Raw genomic sequence first — 27,971 nt, forward strand, 5'->3', positions numbered from 1 at the left:
GAATTGGTTGAAAATTTTGGCATTGAATGAGAAAATAAATTATTCAAAGATTCTGAAGCAGACTCTCCTCTTTCGATGATAGAGAATGGAGTATGACTGATGCACTAGGTGGTCTGAGCAATCTTAATTCAGACAACGCTGCTCAGTGTGGTCCATGAGAAGGCTTAAACCATCTGTTGCTGATGTACTGATGAGAGAAGCAGCATATGCAAAGGGCAACTTGACTATATCCTCTAAAGAACACTGGTTGGTTCGGCTATTGTTAGTACACCTCACAGCAAAATATTCTAGTTGAAAAAAGGAGTGTATTGATCCACGTTCTGTCACAAGCTCCTTTTTTTTTTTTTAACAGACAAGAACTTTGAAACACATTACATTAGATTGTGGATGAGGTTGTACAGTGACATTAAAATATACCTTGTTTGAAACAAGATAGAAATGTGATTCTCCTCTAACTATACTAAAGGGAGCATTGTAGGAAACAGATATCTCTGTTCCATACAGTAATCTAGTGCCTTGGGCCGGTAAGTTCTTCTACCTATGGTTTCCACCTCTGAGTACAAGACAAACTCATTCGTCACTTATAGCCATTTTATAGCCAACAATAACTGAAACAGGGAAAACACAGAGACAGTAGCTTTAATCTTAAAAAGAGAGTTCATGTCATTTGTCTCACTTTCAATTGTTTAAGACTTTCTCACCAGAAAGCAGATTCAAGAGAGGCTGTGAAATATAATCTCTAGTTTGGAGACCTGTGTACTGAGAAAAACAAGGATTGCTGCATCATTAAATAAAAATACAAACTACAAAAGATGAAAGCTTAGTTTTCTTTGCCACTGTGAAAAACATGGCTAGAGAGTTAAGCTAAGCCTAGACTGTGGAGGGTAGAAGATTTAATAATGAAGGGAAATATTGTAAGAAATAGATGATAGTCAATGTAAAATGGAATGTCTGTTCATGTTACATTTTAAAAGAAGGAATTTTGACTTTAACAGCTTGCATTTCACTCCATTTTTGGAATTTTCTATGGATGAATTTATTGGAAATCCAAGAATTATAGCTTAAACTTTTCCAAAGTAAATTATCGCATACTTCAATTGTCTTTACAAATTATTGGTCTTTAGCCAAAAATGTGACATCTATGTATCATTTCTCCTCCCAAGGCTCAGAAGTAATGGAGCAAAATAGGGAAGAAAGTTTGCAAGAGTGAGAGGTAGTGGGTGACTACCACCAAACTGTTCTCAGGATACAATAAACAACTGCAATGAGTTCACAGTGTTTATGAGAGTGCTTATGTACTTACCCCTTAACAGAGTACTTATGTACAAGACCTGTTCAAGATCATGCTGGACAAAATCCTAGCATGGATGGGGGTAGGTAGTAATGCATTCTCACCATGGCTGAGGAGCTACTGCAACTGATGACTGCTAAAGGAGAGAATGAGTCTTTTTCAGGGATCCAGGCTATGAGAGGGTACATATGCCCCAGTAGACGGTCCTGGACCCAGGCACATACAGGCAGCACTAATTGAACTCAGTGGATTTTAAAAACAGAGCACATGAAGTTGGGAGAGAAAAGTGGTGATGAGGAATTATAGGGTGGGACATGGGAGTGAATATGAATATATGAAATCCTTAAACAATAAAAAAGAGAAAAAATGCATATTTATGCTTCTTGGTAGTATCAATAGGAGGTGAGGAAGTAAAGTACATTTAGATAGTGTGTGTCTTCAAACTGTATGAGGTATGAATGGCACCTGCCATAAATAGTATTCTTTAGAAGGATTTACAGAGGAAACATTTTGGGGGAAATCCATTAGCGAAATAATGGACAAAGCAAAAGGAAAGCTCTGACTGAAAATGTGATCTCAACAAAGTCTAGCCCTGCCTTGCCCTGCGTGGAAGACTACTCACACAGACCACTGTGCCTCCTGAGAGGAGTGAGTCCCCTTGTACCCACATATCAGGCACTGGATATGGGCTACGTGTGGAGATGAGGAGGGAGATGCATAGTGTGCCCTGCCGGTCAGCCTGCACTCATCATCCAGCCAAGGACAATTTTCAATCTGTTTCACCCTCCCCACCCCAAACAACATTTACAGCTGAAGGTCTGGGAAGGCCTGTTACTTGCAGAAGTAGTATGAAGCAGAACAGTTGGTATTTCCAGTGGACAGAAAAGCATCCTCCACAGGAAATACCACGTGTCCATTCACTTTCACTTGTTTCTAAAAGTGGGCAGTTTTCACAAGATTTCTAAGAATACAGTTCCTAAGGAAACCTAAGAGATGCTTGTTATGAAGATCTGTAACCCAGTTGCTACACTTGGTGCCAAAGCTGTAGTCAATACACCCTCCTCCCTACGTGTATTCTGGATTTCCTCACTTTGGGCTTACTCTTTCATTACTAGAAACCTTACCTGGTGCCTCCAGCACTGTCTCAGGACCAGATGCCATAGCGATAGCTATGTTCTGCTCCACTGACTCTCCTTTTTTGAAATTTCTCCAGGCATTCTGTTAGAAGAAGATGGTGCCAGAGCAAAGATAGTTTAATCTGTGAGGCAAAACACTAGATTGAGTTTGCTATGGTTGTAATCCAACATTTCTCAAATCATAATTGTTGTCCTTTGCAATTTATAGTTATGCTGAGTGTGGATCACCCAGTAGCCTAGAAGACAGAGTGCCCCATTCTCAATATACAGTAGCTATCTTACTTTCTTATGATGATTAGCTCAAGCACACCTACAAGTGTAAAGACTTCTGAAAATGTGTTATATTAACCCAAATTCTGCCAATTGAAAGATTTCTCGTAAGTAGTGGTTTTAGGAACCATTTTGGCTAGAACTACGTTGTAGCAAGTGTCTGTTTTAGGCTTCTGCCCACATATGTGTCAACCCATCCACAAACCACACCTGTGCTTCCCCTCTTCACCCGATTATAGAAATACCTATCATGAAAGTACAGAAACGAACACCTTGAGAGGCATCCTTGGAAAAATGCAGGTGACAGAGGAGAATGGGATGCTTGTTTGTCAGAGGCCCTTGGATCTGCTGAGGACCAATCCCTAATGTATAACTTCCATCTTATAAAGAAATGTTGCTGAGCACACCTAGAGTTACGATTTGTGGGACACGAATACCAGTTTCTGATGGGGAAAATAATCATGTCATTCCATTATCGGTTGGAAAAATTACATTCTTCCAGAGCTTGGCCACATAGCAGAAACTGTTTGAATTCTCTGCTTCAAATGACAGACAGCCATAAGCACTTAGTGGGGTGTAACATGCATTGGGTCTCATTTCAGTGGCTTGCCAGACATCATGTGGCAATTGATGCCACAGTGTCAGGAGGCATCTGGGATACACAGCTGAAACCCCTTCTTTGCTCTAGGGCCACATTCAAAGATTTCTATAAATCTTGCTGCCTCCAAACCCCAAAGAAACTGATCAAGCACTCTGCTTTCATTTTAACAGTAAGAGTTGATGAGGTAAAATTCACCTTTGCCGTGGACAGGATATCTCAGAATTCTTCAGAAGTCTACACTTCTTTTTTTTTTTTTTTTTTTTCTGTTTTTTGTTTTTCGAGACAGGGTTTCTCTGTGCAGTTTTGGTGCCTGTCTTGGATCTCACTCTGTAGACCAGACTGGCCTTGAACTCACAGAGATCCGCCTGACTCTGCCTCCCGAGTGCTGGGATTAAAGGCGTATGCCACCACTGCCCGGCCACTTCTAAAACTTACAAGTGTAACAAACTCTTTGAACTTGGCATGCTTGAACTCCATCATGTCTTTATGTTGGTTTGGACTGATTTTGAGTCAGTGTCTTCATTTTCCCAGCTAGTCTTGAACTCATAATCTTTCTAACTCCACTTCTGCCACTGAAGATCACAGGTGTGTATGGCTACCTGAGTTCTCTTCCTCTCAAGTGCATTTTTCTTAGCCAGGCCCCCAGAGTGTCCTCTTGCTTTTTATCTGGTGCAATGAACATTATGCCAATGAGCCTTTGAGATGTTTTGTGAGACCTCTAAATTAAATGAGGAATTAGCTTGAACTATTTTTTAAAAATATGCCAAAATGTTATTTGGAGAAAATATATTTTTACCAAATGAATTATAAATGTTTAAATTTAAACGTATAAAAAGATTTAAAGGTATAGTGACATATATTTGTAATCCCAAGTATTTGGGAGGTCAAAGCAGAAAGAGCACTTGAGCACAAAAGTTTGAGGCCAGCCATGTCACAAACAAATGAATAAATGAATATTTAAAAAAATATTTCCTTGAAATAATATTCTCCATTTTAGCACTTTTACATTTTTATTTTTTTAAATGAAAATTTAAATCAGTGAGATTAAACAAATTAACTAATAAGTGTTGAAATGACATAAAAGGTTTCAGTTTTGCATTCTCTAATTGAAAAATGGAGGTTCATTTGTGTAAACATTTCTTGACAGATCTAGCATCATTAATTGGATAAATGTCTACTCTCTCCTAGAAAAAATGTAATATTGGAAACTATGATTTTTTTTAACCTGTATTTGTCAAAGTGGTAGAAAGAATCATAATTCAAAACAACTCATCTAACAGGTATTACCTTCAGAAACATTTCCCAAAGAAAGTCATCTTGTATTGAAAATAAAGTACCCAGCCTCTAACACATAGATATTTCAATGTTAGAAAAAAAACAGAAAAGAAACTGGGAAACTACAGTCAAGTGAGGCTCAGTCAAGTTAAAACCTCTTTGATGCACAGACATAAAACACAAACTACAGACAGAGCAGAATCTCCTGTTATTATCTGTCACTGATAACACGCACATCATGGCAAGACTGATTTGAGGCTGTGTTCTATGAGGCCTTGGGTAGGGGAACCAGCTAATCACTGCACCAGGAAAGGATTTGAGAATCAAAGAACCAGAATGGGATTTTGATGCCCAGCTCTAGGAGATCAAGCAAGAATCTCATCCTGTCTTACTTGAAATGTTGTTAGGACATAGCAGCCAGGATTCAGTATTCAGTAAGATGTATTATTCTTTCCTGCAGAATCCATGTGATGATAAACGACACAAAGACATCTGGTCTAGGGAGAAAACTTGTGATCATTTACCAAAATTCCTTGTCATTGGGCCTCAGAAAACAGGTAAGCCTAGGCAAGGATGCTTCTGGACTTGCTGTCATTATTAAGTTCTTGTGTCCTAACAGCATTGAATCTTGTTTTGTGACCTATGCAAGTTTATTGCTGAACTGCTGTACCTCCTCATGGGACACCTTTTATCCTACAAGCCTCGAAAAGATCCTGATGTTGCCATTTATTAGACTTGAACTTTAAATGCTTTTGCTATGGAGTTTAAAAAGGTTTCACATATGTATCAAAGTTTTGATATTTTTGAGTTTAAGTGTCACAGTTTCCCTGTTTTTTACTTTTTGTGGCTTTGCCTAATTAATACCTGAGATAAGTTATGAAAAGGTAACTTATGGTTCAGACTCAGACTGTTTTATACTGTACATCAGCATTGCATTGATTTCTGTTCAGAACTATGGTTGTTATTACTCACAAATTATTTTATATGTGTGTTGTTAAAAATAATCATTAAGTACTAACGTGCAGTATAGTTGTTTTCTGCTATGCCCCAGTCTCCCCAGGCTGTTCCCCCTTGGTATTTTCTTGTGCACTGAAGGACAACTGTGTAAGGATGTAGTAAAAGAGAATGAAAGTATTTCACCAATGAGATGACACTTTCAATTAGAATATTTTATACTTTCTTCAGTGTGTGACAGTTTTATATACTTTGCTTATATCCTGATTAATTAAAGTTTTTATTGAGTTGCTGTATCTGGAATTCACTACTTGGACTTGAAGCACCCTCATCAGGGAGAGCCCAAACCATAACACAAAGCAAACAGTCACAATAAATAAGCCGCAATGAAGACATTTGTAATACAAGCAAGTAGATCATTTTAAAGGTTATGGGTAAAATTTCCAGACTATTAGATATTGGTTGTTGAAATCTTTTCTTCCTCTAGGAATATGAATTGTGTTACAACAGCGAATTAACACATGAGCAGGGAGGGTAGACAAGCAACACATACTTTCAGATATATCATGTTTTTGTTGTTTAAAATGTGCATTAATTTCCTGCCAGCTCCCTACAGCACTGCGAACTTGAGAATAAATAGTAAAGAAATAAAACATCCCTGTGTTGTAAAATTTTGTTAAAAATTTAATTTAAAGACAGACCCTCTATCATTTGTCATTGAATATTATTACTGCTTCGTTATGCTAGAAAACCACACGTTATTAACTATAAATCTTTTTCCTCCTTATTGTTTATATTTATAAAACCAATCTGTTATACCTTTAGATTTTAATATGTGGCCTAGTTGTGTGGCAATGATAAAGCTTTTAGCTGTTTTTGTTGTTGTTTCTTCTTTTTTTTAACTTTCTCAAATAAAATAAGAAGTTAAAACACAGGAATTGCACATCTATATTCACATGGCATGGATATATTATTTAATATGAAAATGGTTCTAATAATTTGAAAAATCCAACCATAGATGCCTGTTTTTGATATTAGTAAAACATATCAAAAGATTGCAAATCTCCTGAAGGAAAGTCACAAGTATCCTGTAACTACCCACCTTTGGGCACACTCAAATTTCAGTGACCCCTGATGATGCAGTCACCCCTTATAATAAATATGCAGTAAAAAATTTGGCCTTAAAAATCCCCTCTTTACAGTTGTCGTGAGACTAGAAGAAAGTAAAATCCCATTTTCCTCCTACTGAATCCTAGGTGGGATCCTCTGCTGAGCTCAGGCAGGGAATGACAATGCACCAAGACAGTGGACCCTGGGACTTCAGGCAGCTCATACTATGTCTCTAGCTTCCTCTAGACAGCTCTGCGCCCTCATACTTGGAAGCAACATTACCAGTGTGAAAGAGGATTTCCAATAGTGTCACACTTAGCAGATCATTTGAAGTGCCATTTGTTCAGTATTCATTTCTCATAATGTGCCTGGCTTAGTCTGGCACATTAAAAGTAAAGGTTGTTTGTGTAAAAATAGGTTTTCTTGGTTGTTACTAAGATAAAACCCTTTCCTCCAGTTCCACTAAGTGCACCAAAGGGATTGTACAACAAATGGCTGACAAGAATGATAAAAACAGAAGACAAAAATAAAAACATTTCATGGCAGCAGACATAGAATTCATGGTTGATAAAGAACATCAAGCCATAGCTTTCTTGTTCCTAGTACAGCGCATTTTCTCTGCTACCAGGGGAACAAGAGGACACTTCACATCTTCCGGATACTGTTGGCATGAAGGTGTAGGGCTCAGATCAAAAAGGCAGACCTATCTCGGTACAATTTCACAGCCATTGAATGATTAAAAAATTCTTTATTCTGAGTGAGGTCATAAAGTATCTATTATTGGATATTCAGCAATAACTTTAAAGCATTCATTTATCTGTTCCCTGATCCAACCATGCTCAACCCCTAACACATATTAAGCTATCAATTTTCTCAGTTCTCTTGTAGGTCTTAAAAAAAAATCAAATCTCTTTGCACCCCTTCCCTCTAGTTTTCCTCATCATTATTTAATTTTTTGTAATCTGAAAACACAATTAAGGAACCCCTGGATTTCATGTTCCCTTCAATTTTCCAGTCTGCCTCTAATTCACTTTTCTCTGGAATGTGTGCTTCTTCCTCTCACATTTTCTCCTTTGTGATCTATTGTTTTCAGGAGCAAATCAGATTAATTCTTTGAGACTCCTCTCATAACTTTAATAACTGTATTTTCTACTGTGTTTAAGATGTTTCTTCTGACTGGCATTTAACTTCTTATCAGGTCATGTTCAGTTCTTTACCATTTCGCTCTCACTCTCTTTCTCCACTGATTTATGTTAGTGATTATTTCTTAAATAATAAACACTCAAATGAGTATTAGATTTGCCTAAGGATTTTTTCTCTTTGAAATTCTTTCAAAAACAGTTGTCTTTGATGGAAATAAGAAGTAGTTTTGCCAGGGCCAGCAGATGTAAGATCCTGTGTACCACACCTGCATATCTCTGAAATTATAGTTCTAGACACTCAGCAATGGAGATTCATAGCTCTAAGCTTTCACAGCTGGAAACCAACAACTATAGGTGCTCAGATCTGAGGAAGTTGTGAACATTTAAAGCCAGGAGCCATGTGCTCTGCAGCTGTAGGCCACAGCTTCCAATGTCAGGACCCTCCACATTTGAAGCCCTCTGGAACTTCAGGGCAACAAAGCTCACTGTTTCAGTGATTTGGTTCTTTGTAGCTTTCTCTTCCCAGGTCTTATATCTTCTCTCCAGTTGCTTTCTAATATTTCCACCATTTTTGTAGTTTAAAAAGTGTCTGCTGCCAGACATGGATTGAAACATTTTTGCCACATCCTGGTAGCTGAATAACCGAACAGTGAGCTTTTGAAGTCAGTAGCTCTGAACTGTGTAGCTAGTGTTGTGGTATCTAAGCTTGGAGTTTTAGAAACCACAGTAATAGCCTCTGGAGTCACTACATGGACTCTTTCTAGATGGGGGTGTCTAGAAATGGAAACCCAGAATTCCATCTGTTTTTATTGTTACTATGTCAGTCATCACTAGTCAGCATGAAAACAACTAGACAATGAAAGACAACTAGGGAGCATGGTCACTTGGTATAAAGACCCAGATTCAAGCTTGCTCCCCACTAGGGACTCTCCAGCTACCACCCAATAACAAGTACACCTAGATCCCTGGCAATAGCCTGACTGAGACACTCCAGTTACCCTCTCTGTCTTTGTGACCAACAACCAGTCCACACTGCCTTTGTTGTCTGTGACTTCTTGGTGTGTTTCTCCTATTCAGATTGACATATTCCTTCTAGTATTATCTGTAGAGCAAGCATAGCAGTCACAAATTCCTTTATCTGGTTTTCACTTATTTCTCTTTCAACTTTTTTGTTGTTGTTTTGGTTTTTCAAGACAGAGAGTTTCTCTGTGTAGCTTTGGAGCCTGTCCTGGGACTGGCTCAAACTCATAGAGTTGGCTGGCCTCAAACTCATAGAGATCCACCTGCCTCTGCCTCCCGAGTGCTGGGATTGAAGGCGTGCACCACCACTGCCCAGCTTCCCTTCCAATTTTAATGGATAGCTTTGCTGGGTATGATAGTCTGGATTGATAGTTGTGAGTTTTAGGACTTGTAATATGTCTTTATATGCCTTCTGGCTTTAAAGGTTTATGTCAAATTATCAAATATTCAGGAAGGCACTATGTTCAGGAAGGTACTGCTCCATAGCAGGGTTAGGTATTGATTTCTTCTGTTTGTCTGGCATTTGAAGTTACAGCCTCTGTCCTATGTCTTCTGTTTACAAAATACAGCCTTTTTATCTTCAGCAGTATGGCCAAGGAGCTTGGAACAAGTTTCCCCTGGCAGGGAAAAAGTCTGGAATTTGTTAACTTCATAAGTCAAGTGAATCTCACAGATATCTACAGAACATTTTACCTAAACACTAAAGAATACACATTCTTTTCAGCAACCCATCTACTTTCTCCAAAATTTAACACGTTTTAGGACATAAAACAAATCCCAACACACGCAGGAAAATTGAAATAATAATATGCATTCTGTCTGACCACGCTGAAATAAAACTAGGTACTAACAGCAATAGAAATGACAGAAACAACATGAACTCATAAAACCAAAAACACCCTCCTGATTGTTAACTATATTTTTATTGATTGTAGCCCTGATTTTGATTATATCTTCTCTCCTACTTTATGGGACATAAAACAAGTCCCAACACATGTAGGAAAATTAAAATAAAAACATGCATTCTGTCTGACCACGCTGAAATAAAACTAGGTATTAACAGCAATAGAAATGACAGAAACAACATGAACTCATAAAACCAAAAACACCCTCCTGATTGTTAACTATATTTGTGTCAAGGAATTGACACAATCTAGAAGGAATTTTTAAAAATTCCTAGAATTTAATGAAAATGAAAACTTAACATACCAAAATATATGAGATACAACAACTTCCACAAAGCCTGAGAAAATTCAAAGAATCATGAAGACATATTTTAAAAATCTGTTTTCAACAAATAGGGAAATGTAAAAGAAATGCACACATACAAACACACATATGTATATAATATATATCTATGTATATGATATGTGTCATATAGACATTATATATATATCTATGTGTGTAATATCCTACCAAGCTAAATAAAGATAAAATAAATTATTTAAATATACCTATAGTATTCAATATGATACAAATGGTAATTAAAAAATTCTCAACTGAAAAATTCAAGGGTCAGATGGATTTCATACATAATTCCATCAAAACTAGGGAAAGAACTTACACTGATACTTCTCAAACTATTTCATAAAATAAAAAAATGAAGGAACACTTCTACATTCTTTTTACAAAGCCAGTACCACACTGATACAAAAATTTGACAAAGATTCACTTAAAGTGGGAAATTAAAAGTCAGTCTAGCTGCTGAACATAGATATAAGCCTCTCAGTATAATACTTGCAAACTCAATTGAAAAACACAGCAATAAGGTTATCTATAATGATCACTTGGTTTCATCCGAGATGCAGGGATTTCTCTATATTCATAAATCTTAAATGTATTTGACCACAATTAACCCACAGCCAATATCTTTTTAAATGAGAAAAAGTTCAAAGCATTTTCATTAAAATCAGGAAAAAATAAGGATGTCCACTCTACCCCTATGCCTGTTCTATATAATATTTGAAGTCTTAGCTAGATCAATAAGATTAATGAAGGCATAAAGGGGATACAAGTAGTAAAGAAAGAAGTCATAATATCCTTATTTTTGCATATGGATTTCAACATAGAGACTCCAGAAGAAAACCATGGTTTATAAATACATTCAGGAAAGTAGTAGAATGCAAAAATTATGATGCAATATTTGATATTTTTCTATATATAAATAACAACCATATTGAGAGTGAAATAAGGAAACAATATCTTTGAATATTCAGATATATGGGTTTCTTTGGAATACGTATAGAGGTCATGTGAGAGAAGCTTTCAGGAGTGGGTAGATAGACTACAGTGGTGAAAAGGATCAAAAGAGAATAATAGAACAGGAAGAGTTAGATCAGGAGGGGGCCAAGGTAGAAGAGGAAAGACTGAGAGGGATAAATAGCATAAAATACCTTTCAAAAAAGTCATATAGAAACCCATTGCTGTAGAAACTTCCTAAATACATGCATATAGGAAAAAAGTTTACATGTAGTTATCCTAGAATAAGGCAATCAAATCTCTACTAGGCAACATAGGCTGAAAGTAGCCATTACCAAAAACTGCAAAGAAATACCATTTTTTGAGCTATTGGAAAGTAAGGTCTCATCAACCAAACATTACAAGCCATTGCTAATATTCTTGGTTACCTTATAGAACTTGATAGCAAAACTCAGTTGCTAAAGACACCACATGCTTGAGTCACAGAACATGCAGAAATCAAGCTGTTACTGATCCATAAGCTTCATCCATTCTGGTTTGCTTACATGAGTCTGAATGCTGCTCTGCATGCTACTGGAAAAGAAAAGAAATCATCAATTTTATCCAGCTCTGCATTTTTAGTAATATATAACTAGCCTGGCAAGACACACTGAAAGGAAAGAAGGAAAGAAGGAAGGAAGGAAGGAAGGAAGGAAGGAAGGAAGGAAAGAAAGAAAGAAAGAAAGAAAGAAAGAAAGAAAGAAAGAAAGAAAGAAAGAAAGAAAACTTTCTTGTGTCCTAGTTTGTGTTCTATTCCTGTGATAAGCATCATGACCCAAAGCAACTTGGAAGAAAATGTTTTATTTTACTTACATGGCCAGATTACAGTCTATCACTGAGGGCAGGAACTCAAGGCAGAAACCTGGAGTCAAGACCTGAAGGAGAAACCAAGGGATGGATGCTGGTTACTGGCTTGCTTCCAAGCTCACATTTATCTGTTGGTTTTTTTTTATGTCTTACTTCCCCACACTACCTCCCCAAGGGTAGCTAGGCCCTCCCACACCAACATTATACAAGAATATTCATTCCCCTTAACCTAGCCTACAGGCCCACCTTGACAAAAGTATTTTCTCAGTTGAGGTTCCCTTTTCCAGATATCTCTAACTTGCACCCAGTTTCTGCCTTAGTTTTTTTTATTTAAATTACTAAGTTATTTTATTAACACAAACAAACAAAAACCCAACCACTGTAATGTGAAGGTTGCCTTAGAACATTTGCCAAGGAAGAGATGTCTTGCCTGAGAGCTCCCTGCATAAGACATCCATACATAGTGGTTAGGGTCTTTGAACTGTCATTCAAGAGGCAGAATGGCTGTTCCCTATAATTTTGTTTATTCATAGGATTAATTAATTAATTAATTAATTGATTAAAGGATATTTATGAAAAGAAGACTCGGGAAATTAAAACCTGCAACAGTATTTACCATTGCTTAAATACCATCTACTTGCCATTTAAGGAGAGTTTTGTTCCTTATTTGATTCAACCTATCAAACTTAAAGCCACATGCTTAATAAATTTCAAATACTATATATTTAATACTCTTTCCGTGCAAAGTGATAGATCCCTTAGGTCTGCTGTTTGTTAGTGTCTTTAGCTACTCAAGCCTTTGTTCAATCCTTCTATTACCTATGTTCTAGACTCAAGTACGCATGTGAACTTCAAAAATATTGAGGTAAACACATGTGGTTTTCTGATCAAGAATTATCACCAATCATCACTCCTATGTCATATAATGAATAAAATATCAACTTATATCAAGTATTTTTATCTACTTGATTGAAATTAAACAGCAACAATGATTCACCAGATTTAGGTGCCAAAAATAGAGAGACTCTCTATGCCTGTGGCACTTACTCCAGAAGGAAATTGAAACACAGCTTTCTGCACTTCTACCTTGACTGGATCTCTCATCCACTTTACTTTGGCTAAATAAGCTACTTAGATAAAAAGAATCACAAAAACTAATATAAATATATTTGCATTGTTATTTAGGGTATTTGCTAGAGCGGTCACCAGAGTAGACCAGTCCAGGCACCCTCTGGACCACTGCCAGCAGTCCAAGGTGGATTGTTATTAAAATGAAGTACATCTATTTAGTGATAAGGAAACACTAGAAAGAACTGATCTACTGAATTTTGTTTTTGGTTAGAATATGACATTGATAGTCCAATCTTTTCTTTTGGTGCCATATAACATGTATCTTCTTTTCTTTGTAATAGGAACAACTGCACTTTATTTATTTCTTCTTATGCACCCTTCCATCATCAGCAATCTCCCTAGCCCAAAAACCTTTGAAGAAGTTCAATTTTTTAATGGCAACAACTATCACAAGGGAATTGAGTGGTAAGAATAACAACAAAAAGTGAACTCCAATATTAACACATGCTCCATCATTGCAGAGCAATTACAGATGTGTGCATGGCATCTGCATAATTACAGAATAAATTTGTTATGCTCAATTATACCACAGTGAATTAGAAATTAATTTATAATGATGATATGTTTAATCAGTGTTGCTTATAATTTGATTTGGACAGTGCAATAATGATAATATTTTTCTGGTAAGTTAATATGATTGAATAACGAACATTGCAGGGTATTTTTCATCAGAATTATTCATAAGAATATTTAAAATTCTCTTCAAGCATACTCTTATTTTACAGTTTCTCCATTTATTTTATTAAACGCATAATTTGTCTTCACAGTGATGCCTGAGGTTGCTTTTATTTTGTACTCTGGGACATGTGTCTTCATTAACCACATGAGCAGTGTATGTTGTATTGCAATGTAGGCAATATTTGTCATGCAAACTATAATAGAGCTTTTCCTAAACCATATCAATTCCACTCACACACACACAAGAAACATTAATTAGCACTTGATAAACGATGGAAAACATTTAAAATAACAATACTTTCCATAAGCTGAAACAGAATAAACTTAATATTGGAGATAGTATTCAGTCTGGTGAATTTTTCTGGCTGTATCCTAACTTTCCAAGAAATTATGATCTTATATTTGATTTCCCTGGATTTACATTCCCAAGGAATATAAGGCAAATCTCATATGAGGAAAATTCCTTTTGATGCACAATTTGTAGCATTTAATTTTGTGTGTCACCATAACACATGAACCTTCTAGAAATAAGACCCATCAAGGGCAATGCCATTGGGCAGATCTCACTCCTCATCCTGAGTGAAACTGTGTTCACTCTGCATCTGAGATGTTGCTACCCTATCTCTCTTCTACATTTTGGAATTACACGCAAATTATTAAAGAAAGAAAAGCAATTTTCTCTTATCTCTGAGCTCAAATGGAACACGAATTTTTAAGCAAGAATACAGATGAGATTCTTCAGTACTCTTCATTTGGGAAACATAATAACAAATGTCAAAGAGGAAAATAAGTGCCTTCTATGAATTCTTAATTGCTCTCATTATTTTTTTCTAGAACATTTGAGGGTGAGAGAAGTGATGAGCTGTAAAGAGGGTTACACACATAATTAAAGCCTTGTACTGAATTAGCCTCAGAACATATTGATTCCATAATCTACACAGAGAGGAATGTTCTGACAGCATATGGAGGAGTGAACCTATGGAGGCATTGCAGGATCGACTGACAGAAAATAGCCTCTTAATTGCTCTAGATAAATTATCATGTGCTGATATTACTGCATATATTAGCAAATTTTATAAAAGTTAAAAAGGAGAACAGCTATGCTTTAATCTGTTTAATTTTTTTATAGCTGTTTTGACTTACATGTCTTTCTGTCTTGTGAACTTTAATCTCATCTTACGAATCTTAGCATTCAAATTTGCAAACACACATTTACTATTTAAAGTTTCATTCAAGCAAGATTGTACAATATTGTATTTTTCAGGCATAATCTGTAATTTTAGGTTTGATTTGTGACAGCAGAGAGTATCAGCTCAAATTCACCATATTATCCCATCATTCATTTTCAACTCTTTATCTTGCTCTTTCCTTTGCCTTAAATAAGTTGTAAGTACATAACATTCTGGGTTGCTTTCACATTAGAAGTACACAGCATGATGACTATTTGGATGATTCTATAACACACTAATTTGAACTTGATGCAAACAAATGTAAGACCTGTTCAAATTTCTCCTGTTCGGAGAATGGCAGAATGAAAAATATTGCCCTTATTAAATAATTATCTTTTCTTACCTGCAGGTATATGGACTTTTTTCCTACTCCTTCCAACATTACCAGTGATTTCCTTTTTGAAAAGAGTGCTAACTATTTCCACTCAGAAGAGGCTCCCAAGAGAGCTGCATCTCTTGTTCCCAAAGCCAAGATCATTACTATCCTTATCGACCCCTCGGACAGGGCATATTCTTGGTACCAGGTATGAATGCAGAAAAGTAGTGCTGAGTACATTCAGGCATAGCTTGTTTTAATCATAAAATAAAACCTAGATATACTAAAGAGTCAAGTGCAAAAAATCCTAGGTCAAAAATCAGACTGTCTGTTTGTCTATCTGTCTATCTGTCTTGTTTGTCTATCTATCTCTCCATTCATCTATGCATTTTTTTCATTTAAATATTTAACTCACGCAGAATTGTTGAATGGATTTTAAATAGTAAAATGACAGAAAAAAGTAATAAACAGTTGTGTGGTGGTGGGACACACCTTTAATGCCAGCGCTTGGGAGGCAAAAGCAGGTGGATCTATGTGAGTTCAAAGCCAGTCTAGTATGTAGAGCTAGTTACAGGACAGCCAGAGCTAACAAAGAAACTCTTTCTTGAAAAACAAACCAACAAAAATAGTAATCAATAAAAGAATTGACATATTTCCAAAATCATGCAAACATGTAAAATTTTGGCCCGTCAAATTGTCTTTAAATTAAAAGTCAGCATCTAAGGAGTACATCTTTAACAGTACAAGGAAAATTACTTTGTGCTTTCATTTGCGTATGACCTCCAACTTGTCAAAAGAATAAATGCTAGTATCAGTAAACAAGTGAGCAAAGGAAACATACTACTATACATCAAGTATAACCACTCAATAGTTTATATGAAAATGGCCAACTTGGAGGTCAATAAAATATAAATTAAAATGGAATGCTTTTTTAGGAAAGTAACAAGTCTGTGTTATATTTGTTTGCTGGCAAGATGTGATGATAAAGGTCTCAAACATTTCACTAAAAATATATTTAGATATTTTCTGAAAACAATGGATAATAACATAATAGGCATGTTAAAATCCTTTCTTCTGTGATTACTGACTTTGGAACTGATCATAAGGAAAATTTCAAATGGATGGACAAATGTTTAGGTACATTGAAGCCCTATCTATCAAATAATAGCAGAAGATAAAGCAAATGTGCAGAATCATAGATTTAAATATTGTGATGCTATATTTCATTATCATTTTAGTTAATAAAATGTCAATGAACTGTTTTTATCCTAGTTTTATACATAATAATTCACAATTAGCATTTGTTTGTTAGGGTGCTTTGAGAAATTCTGTAAAGGTATGCTGAGAACACTCTCTATAGTCCAAATGAACTTTGGACTTAAAACTAAAGGACATGTAGGCATCAAGTGTTTGAAGGCGAGGATAACAACAGAGGAGTAATGTTATAAATGAAATCCTCTGGTTATAAAAGCTCATACCCCATTTAAAGAGTCGATGGTAATGCCATTGTGGCCCCAAGGAAAACCCAGATGGATACTTCAAAAGTTGAGTCTGAAATCCATAGGGACTGTCATCTGAGCACCTGACAACGACCACTACCATATTTTTTTTTAGAAAACATCATTAAATCTGCTACTTAAAGTATAGATTAGGGTAGTTCAAAGGACCATTCAGAGATGTCAAACTCGAAGCTATTGTAATAGCCTTACTAAGAAATCAAGACTAGATAAAGCAAGTGTGTCTAAAGCAAGTAGACACAAAAGGGGATATAAAGTAGTATGCACCTAGGGGTGAAAACAGCAGAGCTTGATGAAGACAGTTCAAGAATAAGTAAAGTTTCCTTCACATTGGGCAACTGGATGATGAACCTACATTTCCATGCAACAAGTGCAGGAGAAGGAAACAGGAGGTTGTGGGTGCTAGAAAGCAGGTGATGGTGAGAGTAGAATGCTAGAGTTAGGGAAATGATCATAATGTGTAGACCCCTATGATAATATGTATAATGGAGTCAGTCATGTGAAACTCTGGGGGAAAATCTGAGCTAGAGACAGGAATTTATGAATCAGAGGCATGAAGCCTGTGAAACAGAAATAGTGAAATCACCTCAGACAAAGTTCAGAGAAGAAAAATACTCAGAAAGATGAATTGCAGGAATCATGGTGAACACAATGACTCCAAGTACAAGGGAAGGCAATGGTGTCAGATAGAGGTTGGAACTACAGTGCCAGGGTTACTAAGAAATTCGACAAATTCACAAGCTAGGCCTGAATCACTTTAACTGAACTAAATGATGTGGCAGGAAATGTGGTCCTTAGCAATAGAGTTAAAAGAAAAAAAAAAAAAAACAGGCAGTTTTGGTCCACACACAAATGGGGAAGAAGGAGTCATGGCAGCCACTGTAAAAGACTCACAAGTGTGACTCTGAAGGAAAAAAGTAAAACATCACAGGAGTAGCAATAGGCTTAGAGAAAACATGTGTGGTCACATGAATCTAAAGAGAAGATTAAAGACACAGTAGAAAAACAAATGGATAATCAATTCTGTAATTGATTATAAACTCAAGATGAGGCATTTGTGATAAATTGTTTAATAAATAGAAATGTATTTTCAAAGCATAAAACTGAATAATATAATTAGAAAGAAAACACAAGGAATACTGTGAAATGTCATCCTTTGGACATGACATAATTATTGTGTGCAGGAAGTCACATTAGATGTGGCTACCTGCATAAGACCTGAACAGATCAAGGCACTGAAAATTTCAGCACAGATTGGGGAAGGGCTCTCAAAGCTCCTTCCCTAGCTGAGAAGCTATTGATAATTTATGATTGCTAGGAAAGGGAGAGTCACTTTTCTTTAGGAATATGGCCACCCATAAGTTGGCTATGCTCCAATGGATGACTCTAGCACTCATGTGCACATGGGCAGCACTAACTGGACTCAGTGGATCAAAAACAAATAAATACATACAAAAGAAGACATAAAATTGATGTCAAAGTAAAATGTAAGTTGGGAAGTAAGACATGGAAAAGAGCAAGATACATGTGTAATATTTTGAAAGAATAAAGAAATATTTTAACTAAAACTATAGGAATATTAAAATAATTGTATATAAGCATTAATACACTTTGATTTTTATAAAACAAGAAAAAGTGAACTGCTTAGAAACAATCAAAATTGAATAGAAATCAGCAAAGAGCTATTTTACAAAGGATTTTCTTTTTTAAAATTCTACAGGGATCTCATAGTGAAAAGTAGTTTATTGACTATCAGTTACATTATTTATATTTCACTGACAGAACAAATAAATATAAATTGATGGTAAAAAAAGTAAATGAGAAGTTATAAGGCAAAGCATGACAAATTCATTTCTTTTAAATACTACCAATAATTTATATACAGCTGTATCTTAGTGAGGATTACCATTGCTATGATGAAACACCATGACCAAAAGCAATTTAGAGAGGAAAGAGTTGATTTGGCTTATGCTTCCATAGCACTGTTCATCATTGAAGAAAATCAGGTCAAGAAATCAAATGGGGTGAAACCTCATGCACAGGCCATAGGGGAGTGCTGTACACTGGCTTTCTCCGTCTGCTTCCTAATAGAACCTAGGACTACAGTCCACAGATTGTATCACCCACAATGGCCTGAGCTCCACTCCATCAATCATTAACTAAAAAAAAAAAGGCCCTATATCCAGAACTTATAGAGATATTTTCTTAATTGAAGTTTCTGCCTTTCAGATGACTCTAGCCTGTGTAAAGTTGACATAAAACTAGCCAGCATGTAATGGATAACATGTAGAAGAGTAAACAAAAAAAGCTAAATGTTAGAGGAGGTAGAAAGACCAAATGCAGGCAACGAATGTGAGTTATGAAAGAGGATAAAAAGATAATTGCTTTTCTATTTCTAACTCTGTCATGGATTTTTCAGTTTTGGTGGTGGACAAGTACATAAAATGTACTCTATACTGAAAGCGTGAAATCCAATATGAAGTCCTACAGCTTCGGAATCCCTATTCTAACTGTATAGAAGTTTATTAAGATGTATAGACTTTGCGTCTGGTGAATTTGGGTGCGTGAAATTTTTTATTTGCAAGGCTTTTATAATAAAGTTAATTTAAAAACTATCAAAACACTGAGATGTAAACTTTAATTAAAAGCTTTAAAATCAAATATTGTGAGAATGCTGAATGTGTAATCTATTCAGGGTAGACTAAAATTAATGTTTTATATAGATTAAATCACTTGAATGAAATAGAATGTACATAATACAGTGCTTACCTATGACTACTTTCCAAATAAATTCTTTGAATACACAGGTTTAAGGGAATTATTTTTTTCTGATAATACTTTTTATTGCCTGTATTGCTGAAGCTAGGGCCCCAAAGTGCTCCACATTTCAAAATAATTTAGCCTATTACTTAGCTAGACCTGTCCTTTCAGTAAGGGCCATAAATCTGCTGCTCAGCAGGTGTGAGTCAGAAACCAGTACAAATGTCACCTGCCACTGTAATTTCTACCTCACATTTCTATAATGGACCTCACAGAGGAACTAAAGTGCTGTTTTTCCATAAAATATGTTCCTTTGTGACTTTCTGGTCGTATTTTTATGCTAATCTTAGTTGCAGGGATATAAAGAAAATTTGATGCTAAACTTACGTAAGTCAATAAGAGCCCATTGAGCACACTCTTGTCACTGATGATAACAGAAGTTTCAGCCCTGCTGTTCTCTACTAATGCGCATGCCCTGCATGTTTACAGTTATTTTTCCAATTAGGGAACCTCTACATGTTTTGTTGTTTAGGCTGGTTATGTAATCTGCATGCTTTCAGCATGATGAATAAAACAGAATATTAGTTTCACCTGTCAGGCAGCTACTTTCCACTCTTGGTCTTTGACCGCCCGCCCCCCAAACTATTTTTCCCTTTCTAGAATAATTTACATGTAGAATTTACTTATAAAATAAAAACCAGCTCTGCCGGACATAGCAGGCCCTATACATTACCATGCTTTTTCTAGGGTAGATTTTCCTCCATATTCACTTTAGATATTATGAAACACCAGTTCATTTATATGCATACACCTTATACACCTTAACACAGACTTACCTTGCCTTTTCCACTTCTATTTCCCTTGCTTGTTTGCTTATCCTCTAATCATTGAAATTTTTGTCTCAAAAAACATTTGGCTCAAAAGCTTCACCCATTATTAAAGTTTTCTCATTGGACAGCCTGGCTGTCACCATTAAGATACATTTTTTTTTTTCCGAGACAGGGTTTCTCTGTGTAGCTTTGCGCCTTTCCTGGAACTCACTTGGTAGTCCAGGCTGACCTCGAACTCACAGAGATTCTCCTGGCTCTGCCTCCCAAGTGCTGGGATTAAAGGCATGGGCCACCACCGCCCGGCTTAAGATACTTCTTATACATCATTCAAATATATGGCTTTGGTATTATCTATTGCTCTACTGTCTCTCATGCTAGGTTTCATTTCTTTAAAGACAACAATTATGTTTCACATCTTTTTATATTCAGAATTTACCACTATTTTTTGTTTTTCTTCTAGAGACGAGACTAATACATTTTCAAACATCTTCATTAAGTCTGACTCTCATTTAGTTGGACTCTGTTATTTTTCCAAATGGTGGTTTTGTGTGAATGACTGTTAGGTTTTGATACTGAAAAGCAGGAGTGAAATAGTGTTTGGCGGAGACCCATAGAGAGCAAAAGCACTTTGAACATCCTCAACTTGAATAGGACATCCCTAAGCAATGATTAGCAATCAGAGTCTGAGGTGTCCACAGGCATAGGATCTGCCACACAAAGAAACCATCAGAAGGAACTGGGAAGATGCAATAGGCCAAGCAACATGTGAGACCACTCATGTCCATCTAAATTGCAGCTTATCAAGCTTAATTTTTGTCTCTAATATATTTTCATTTCTAATCAGACCCTTGTAGAAAACCTTTTCATTCTGTCCCTGTCTTTTGCCTACATGTTTTAAAAGCAAAACAACCCAAATATATCTGCATATCACTTGAGATTTAGTTTAAATCTGCTCTTTAAAATAAGCAGTGTGCCAAATGCACAGGTCCACATGCACACAACATTATGCAAACATTTAAAAAAACACTTCACTTTTCCTTTAAAGCACCAGAGATCCCACGAAGATCCAGCTGCCCTGAGGTTCAATTTCTATGAAGTCATCACAACAGGACATTGGGCCCCACCTGATTTGAAAACATTGCAGAGGAGATGTCTGGTACCTGGGTGGTATGCAGTACACATAGAAAGATGGCTGACCTACTTTGCTACTTCTCAGGTAATGGTATGAAATTAGGTTTCATTTACATCACGATTGCATTGCACTGACACACAGAAAATGGAATGAGCTTCACCACAGGTAACAGTTTTCAATAGAGACAATAAGAACTGTGGATTTTTACATATTTTTTATTTTACTAATACCATTCAATGTAGTCAGATGGCTATGAAGCATGTATGTAGGAGACACCATCACGAGTAATTGGTTTCAAGGAATACATTGTCCCAAAGGAAACATCATATAATTCAAAACTGAAACTCTTCAGCAACTAGTAGAGAAGCCAGTTAGCCAGAGACTTTGTAAAAGTACCTACATGCGCGATCCCAGCACTTGGGAGGCAGAGCCAGGTGGATCTCTGTGAGTTCAAGGCCAGCCTGGTCTACAGAGCGAGATCCAGGACAGGCACCAAAACAACACAGAGAAACCCTGTCTTAAAAACAAACAAACAAACCAAAGTATCCACATGGATTCCTACTTTTTCTCTGTCATGTGAGAACCTTATTGGGAAAGAAGAGGTTCTCATACTAGATGACTATAAAGAGAAGGGCCTTAGCAGACCACAATACGATTTGAGAAAAACATCCTCCATGTTCTTCATTTAAGCCCGTAGTGCAATTTAAGCTCCAAGGAGACTTTGGTATTAATACTCTTTTTAAACATCCCCTTGAGCAAGTCTCATATTCTCCAGTAAGGACCCAAGGTGAGAAAGTCAGAGACAAACATTTTCTTCTCATTCTCAGTCATGGTTTGTAAGAACGGACGGGATACTTTCACCTGTGTGGTCACTCTTGAGCCATTGGCCTCAAGGTTAGTGATGACATTTAGTAGGCTGGATGGTTAGTTGGTAATATAATCTAGAGACGGGAAACCCCTGTGTATATTACAATTCCAAAGCAACAAACGTTTGCATCGACTTCTGCTTAAGAATAAACTGAGTTCATAATTCACCAACACAAAAACCATTTCTAAGGAAAACTTTAAGTATTATTAGTTAGGTAAGAAACAAAAGAGCAACATTCAAATGTGTGCTATGTGATGTATGTTTTCTTCTCATTCAAAGTGACCTGACTCATTAATGCCATACCAGGTCAAGAGGGGCAGCTTGGTAGATTTAATTCCATTTTGTTCCTCATACACGACTATTTTTGGCTTTGCAGTTGCTAATTATTGATGGACAGCAGCTGAGATCTGACCCAGCCACTGTGATGGATGAAGTCCAGAAGTTTCTAGGAGTTACACCTCATTATAATTACTCTGAAGCACTAACGTGAGTCTATTCTCATGCTTGATTTCACTTCCATTATTTGCCATCGTAAATTATCACTGGTCTGTGTGTATATAGCATCATTAATACTAGCTATGAATTTATACATCATTCTGCTACTCAGACACAAAGAAATATTCTCATTACTCATCAGATGTCTCCTTTTGAATAACAGGCATACTTTACATTATAAAGTATAATATGTACTTTATATTATGATAAATCTTGCTTTTGAGCCTTTCTCCAATGTAAATTTGTTTAGGCATTTTATATGTCTGACACTTTGTGTACAGTGTCCTAAAATCTGAAGTTACAAAGGCGAAAATGACTTGTCCTCTCAGAGCAAGTTATAAGTGAAACATGGGCTTGCAATGGTGGCACACACCTTTAATCCCAGTATAGGCAGGTGGACCTCTGAGTTTGAGGCCATCCTGGTCTACAGAGCAAGTTCTATGACAGCCAGGGCTACATGAAGAAACCTTGTCTTGAAAATAATAGAAGAGAACAGAAGTGAAACATGGGAAGTCATCATTCCCTTTGAGACAGTGAACAATATTTAGGACAGATTTGGAGAAGTGCTTTTGTGTTTGTTTGTGTGGTGCTATTCCTGGGGATATATGAATAAATGTCTACTTACCCCAGAGAGGAAACTGACAACAGACAAAATTGCAGATACACTGAAATCCACTTTGGTGAACCAATGAGTTTTATTGTGGTTAATAGAGGAGCAGAAATAGCTCAAAGACAACTGTTATCTCTAAACTTCTGTCCCAGCACAGACAAAAGCTGTAAACTTGGAGTATAATCCACAGCCTACAGGCAGCTCCATAGGTTGGAGGTGGCCATTTCTGGTGCTTCAGTTGGCCTGAGGCTTTTCCAGGCAGCTCAGTTGGTCTTTGTTTCTTTTATGCAGTTTGACTGGTTGGTACCTGTTTGTTCCTGGCTGCTTCTCTAGTCTCTGCTTCTGCCAGGCTGCTTGCCCTGAGTCTTCAAGCTCCTAAACTCCTCAGACAGTCACTGTCAGAAGTTTTTATTGTTTATATTTTACTGTTTATATTTATTGTTTATATTTTATTGTTTGTATTTATTGTTCAGTTTCAGGGACTTCCTGCAGCTATTTTGAGTTGTTTATTTCATGTCTTATGGAACTTCCTTGAAGGATGGAATGTTTCACTTCCCTTTAGAACATCCTGTTGTTTCACCTCCTTGTAAACATCCTGTCCTAAAGTATTCCTTAGTTTCATCTCACTTTTCCTATCCCATGTCTTAAGAAGTTTGCCTTCAAGTTTGAAAGTTCTAGCCTCAGAGGAAACCATTACAGAACAATGTTTTATTCTGCATTTATTAAAATGTTTATAGCCAAATGGAATCATGTAGTAATCTATTGTTGCATCATGAACCATTACTAAACTTTGTACACATGATTGCAGCCCTTTTGCCATGATCATGGGTTTTGCAGGTCAGTGATTAGAAAGGATTGCACTGAGAATTGTTTGCTTTCTACCCATTGATATGTAAGATTACTGTAGTTGGAAGTTTTCCTGTGTCCACAGCTGCTCAGCTTTAGTAAACACACAGAGGCTTATGTTAATTAAAACTGCTTGGCCATTAGCTCAGGTGTCCTACTGACTAGCTCTTACACTTAAACTCAGCCCATTTCTGTTAATCTGAATGCCACCACGTGTTCTGTGTCTCTACCTCTGTGCAATTACATGCTGCTCCCTGGATTGTGGACTGGCATCTCCTGACTCAGCCTTCCTCTTCCCAGAGTTCTCTTTGTCTGCTTATCCCACCTATACTTCCTGCCTGGCTACTGGCCAATCAGCATTTTATTCATCACCCAATCAGAGCAACACATATTCACAACATACAGACTGACATCCCACAGCAGATCACCACTGGGAAGACCTGAGTATCTGTTTATGACTCAAATGTCGAAGGACTGAAATTATCTGGAGGCTTCTTCATTTACATCTTTGGCTACTGAGTAAAAGACTGAATTCAGCAGCATGAAGTTTCTTTATATAGCTTCTCTTTGCCCTTGGCCTTTTCTCAATGAACTAGTTGCATTCTAAAAAAGAATGTAAAGCAGAAGAACCATGTGATCTAATATCACCATGGCTGCTGTGACCTAGGCTTGACAGCCACAAAATTTGCTTCATGCTTTGTTCTGTTGGTCACAACAGTCAGTAAATCAAGTCCAAATTCAAGGGATGGAGATGAAACCCATCTCTTGGCAGGGAGGGACATAGTATGTGACAAAAGGGCATGTGGAATAGCATTTACGATGCCCTCATCTTAGGGTGACAAAACTATCTATTCAAGTAAATTTAAAATGGGGTAAGCAAGTTAACAAAAAGAAGTACTCCGAACAGCTGAAACACACTTTAAAAGGGCATGTACTTTACTCATAAAGGACTCCCCCAAGCTCTGATATAAAGCCTATTAAATTTTAGGCGAAATTCTAACAAGCCTGATTATATAATTTCCCAGTTCACAGAAGATTAGACTCAGCAATTAGACAATTAGAGAGGGTAATGGAGGGACAGGAAAAGCAGTAATGAGATTGGGTTTTTCCTTATCCACTAAAACAATCCTAATGAAGTTCTTACCTACACATGGAAATAGCAGCCGCACAAGGCATGCCCCTGTTGATGGAGTAGACAAAGCTTCCCATAATGTGTTTTGCAATAATAGTTATTGATGTTGGCATATCTTGCCCTTCTCAGCAGTAGCCTAGGAAATGGTTCTGTCCTTTTTACTGCAAATAGTTGCTTATGTCTCGATAAACCTGTAAAGTCATACTTTTGAAGGAGAGTTTATAAACAAGCACAAAATATATGGATTTTAATATATTTCACATATCACAAAATTTAACTACCATAGTGATGCTTGGCATAATAAATGAAGTCAAATGTCAGCCAACTCAAGCCCTAAGAGTTGTTTAACAATTATGTGAAAAAGCTTTGACTCTTATGTTCACAATTTCATGCTTGTTAAAATAAAGCCATGAAACAATGAATTGATATAACCTAGAGAAGATCTGTCTGTTAGACTTAGTGTCAACGAAGTTAGCTATGCAGTAAATGGAACAGGACCCCAAACAGTCAGGGGCACAAAACTGTATGTTTGAAAATGACCTTCAGTATTCAGGATGGCTCATTCCCAAGTCTGAACAAAGTTTTGACTTACAACATCTGCTGTGCAGAACAAGAAAAACCCGAAGCTTACTCTAAGACCCCACACTACCAGAAAGGAGAGATGATGTCAGCATGGGTCCAGACACCTCAGCTTTGTTATCAGTGTTGTAGTTTGCCTTAACACAGTTAAATATTCTCATCCTGAGGCAGAAAGTGCTGTTTAGGGCCATCGTGCTACCAATGTCCCCATCTCATTTTGCTCAGCAAGCCGAATTGTTTTTCCTCTTGGGAAATTAATGAAAGCTAGAAGAAGGCCCGTGATATACAAGGAGCAGATTGGAAAGTTCAGGTTGGAAATGACTCTGTCTTCTTTTATCCATTTGACTACTGATGTATCTGATTTTAATTGGTAACATGTACAAGTACAACCTAGACAGCATGGATCAGGTCACTCTAGCAATAGGTCAGGAAGGAAACTAAAGAAAATTTCCCTCACGCCATAAAAGAGAGCACATAAGTGCAGAGGCAAGTTTCAGGTGCAATGGTGTTATAGGAATAGGCCCAGGGCAACAAAATATTCTGCAACTAATTAACTTTACATCCCAGTCAATTATGCTTCATCTTTCTAAAACATCTGCTGAGCAACAAAACTGCAAACCTTTTCCATGTTTTATGCATGCAGCAAGTCCCATAGCGATAAATTTAAATTTCCCCTTCTTATTTGGTTCATTCTTTCATTTTTCCTATCTTGTTAGTGCTCATCAGAAATTCTCATACATTTGACTTTACGCAAAACAGCTAGGCTACACATCCTTTCTTTTGTAACTAAGTTGCAACCATAGAAATAAAATAGCATTAGAGTTTCTGTGAGTGTCTAGGGATCTGATTGGGTCAAAGCTACAGCACTGTTTCCCTTCCAGGCCCCAGCGTCAAGGACATTGTCTGCCAGCAGGGCTCTACCAAAGTCCAATTTATCTTCAGCTGGCTGTACCATAGGTGTCAAGATGTTTCATAGGGAGGTTGGCATGTGCCAGGGACTGCCTGTGAAGTCCATACTTCTCTCTTCCTTTCCTCGTCTTTTGCAAAACGGGATTGCTGCTTGGAAGCACTAGCGTGTGGCTGATCAGTCTTTGACTGGTCATGCAATTGCAGTGGGCATCTTCTTGTTCTTTGTTGACTTAGTGGGACTGATTGGAGCTGTAAAACACCATTAGTGTGTGTGTGTGTGTGTGTGTGTGTGTGTGTGTGTGTGTGTGTGTGTGTGTGTGTGTGTGTGTCTGCTTATAGTTATTGTTCAGTTCTCTGTCCCTTGTGCTTGGTTAGCTTTGAACTGGGAACAACAAATTCAGCACCTGTAATTTGGTTGAATCAACATACCAAGAGCAGGAAATGACCAGGGGAATATAAATTGTGAGTTCTGAAGTTTTAACTCCAAACGCTACCTGGCTGGCCGGTTGTGTTGATAGTGGGCACCAGCACTCCCCACATGCTTGAGAAACCGGGCAGCACACTGGAGAGGTTTCAGGCATGTTGGTGGCATCGGTTTCTCCTTCAGGTTGGCCCAAGTCTTTGATGTTTGACTAACCTACCAAGAGTCAGAAAGAGCCTCTCATTAACAGCAAGTGGGCTGTTCCTTTGCTGATTATGACCTTGTTCACTTTCCTTGGTTTTAATTAAGTTAATTTTCCTGTTTAACAAAGAAAACAATGTCTGAAAAATTACACTAGCAACAGTGGAATTGTATCCTCTACCCTTCTTGAAATGGTTGGTTTTCATCAATGAAAACATTTTGTAACCCATGGCATCCTCTGAGCCTTGATGGTACCCGTGATCTACCACACTCAGTTTCAGCACTGTCAACCGTGGCCTCTCAGCACTTTGGCCCTAAAAAACAAAACTTTGTGTCACTACAGTGTCAATCACATGGTGGATCTCCATCAATACCTGGCAGCAATTTTTTATATCATACTGTTTTCTATGCAGAGTTTCTACTAGAAATTCCTGAGGATTATGAAGACCATAAAGCTATGGCATCTAATATGT

The 27,971-nt window shown here is 37.0% G+C and overlaps 1 protein-coding gene across 3 annotated transcripts in view; it reads left to right on the top strand.

Annotated features, from left to right (window-relative positions):
* The window catches only part of Ndst4 (N-deacetylase and N-sulfotransferase 4), a 329,647-nt gene that overhangs the window by 283,919 nt on the left and 17,757 nt on the right, over nt 1-27,971 (top strand). For all 3 annotated transcript variants that reach the window (XM_052730558.1, XM_052730557.1, XM_052730559.1), the window contains 5 exons: nt 5,034-5,130; nt 13,257-13,380; nt 15,232-15,406; nt 21,351-21,521; nt 22,682-22,791. In XM_052730558.1, coding sequence (XP_052586518.1) covers nt 5,034-5,130; nt 13,257-13,380; nt 15,232-15,406; nt 21,351-21,521; nt 22,682-22,791 — 677 coding nt within the window. The remainder of the gene's footprint in view (nt 1-5,033; nt 5,131-13,256; nt 13,381-15,231; nt 15,407-21,350; nt 21,522-22,681; nt 22,792-27,971) is intronic.

Source organism: Peromyscus californicus, unplaced genomic scaffold (genome assembly GCF_007827085.1).
Source record: "Peromyscus californicus insignis strain IS unplaced genomic scaffold, ASM782708v3 Scaffold_9__1_contigs__length_137607984, whole genome shotgun sequence".
NCBI lineage: Eukaryota > Metazoa > Chordata > Mammalia > Rodentia > Cricetidae > Peromyscus > Peromyscus californicus.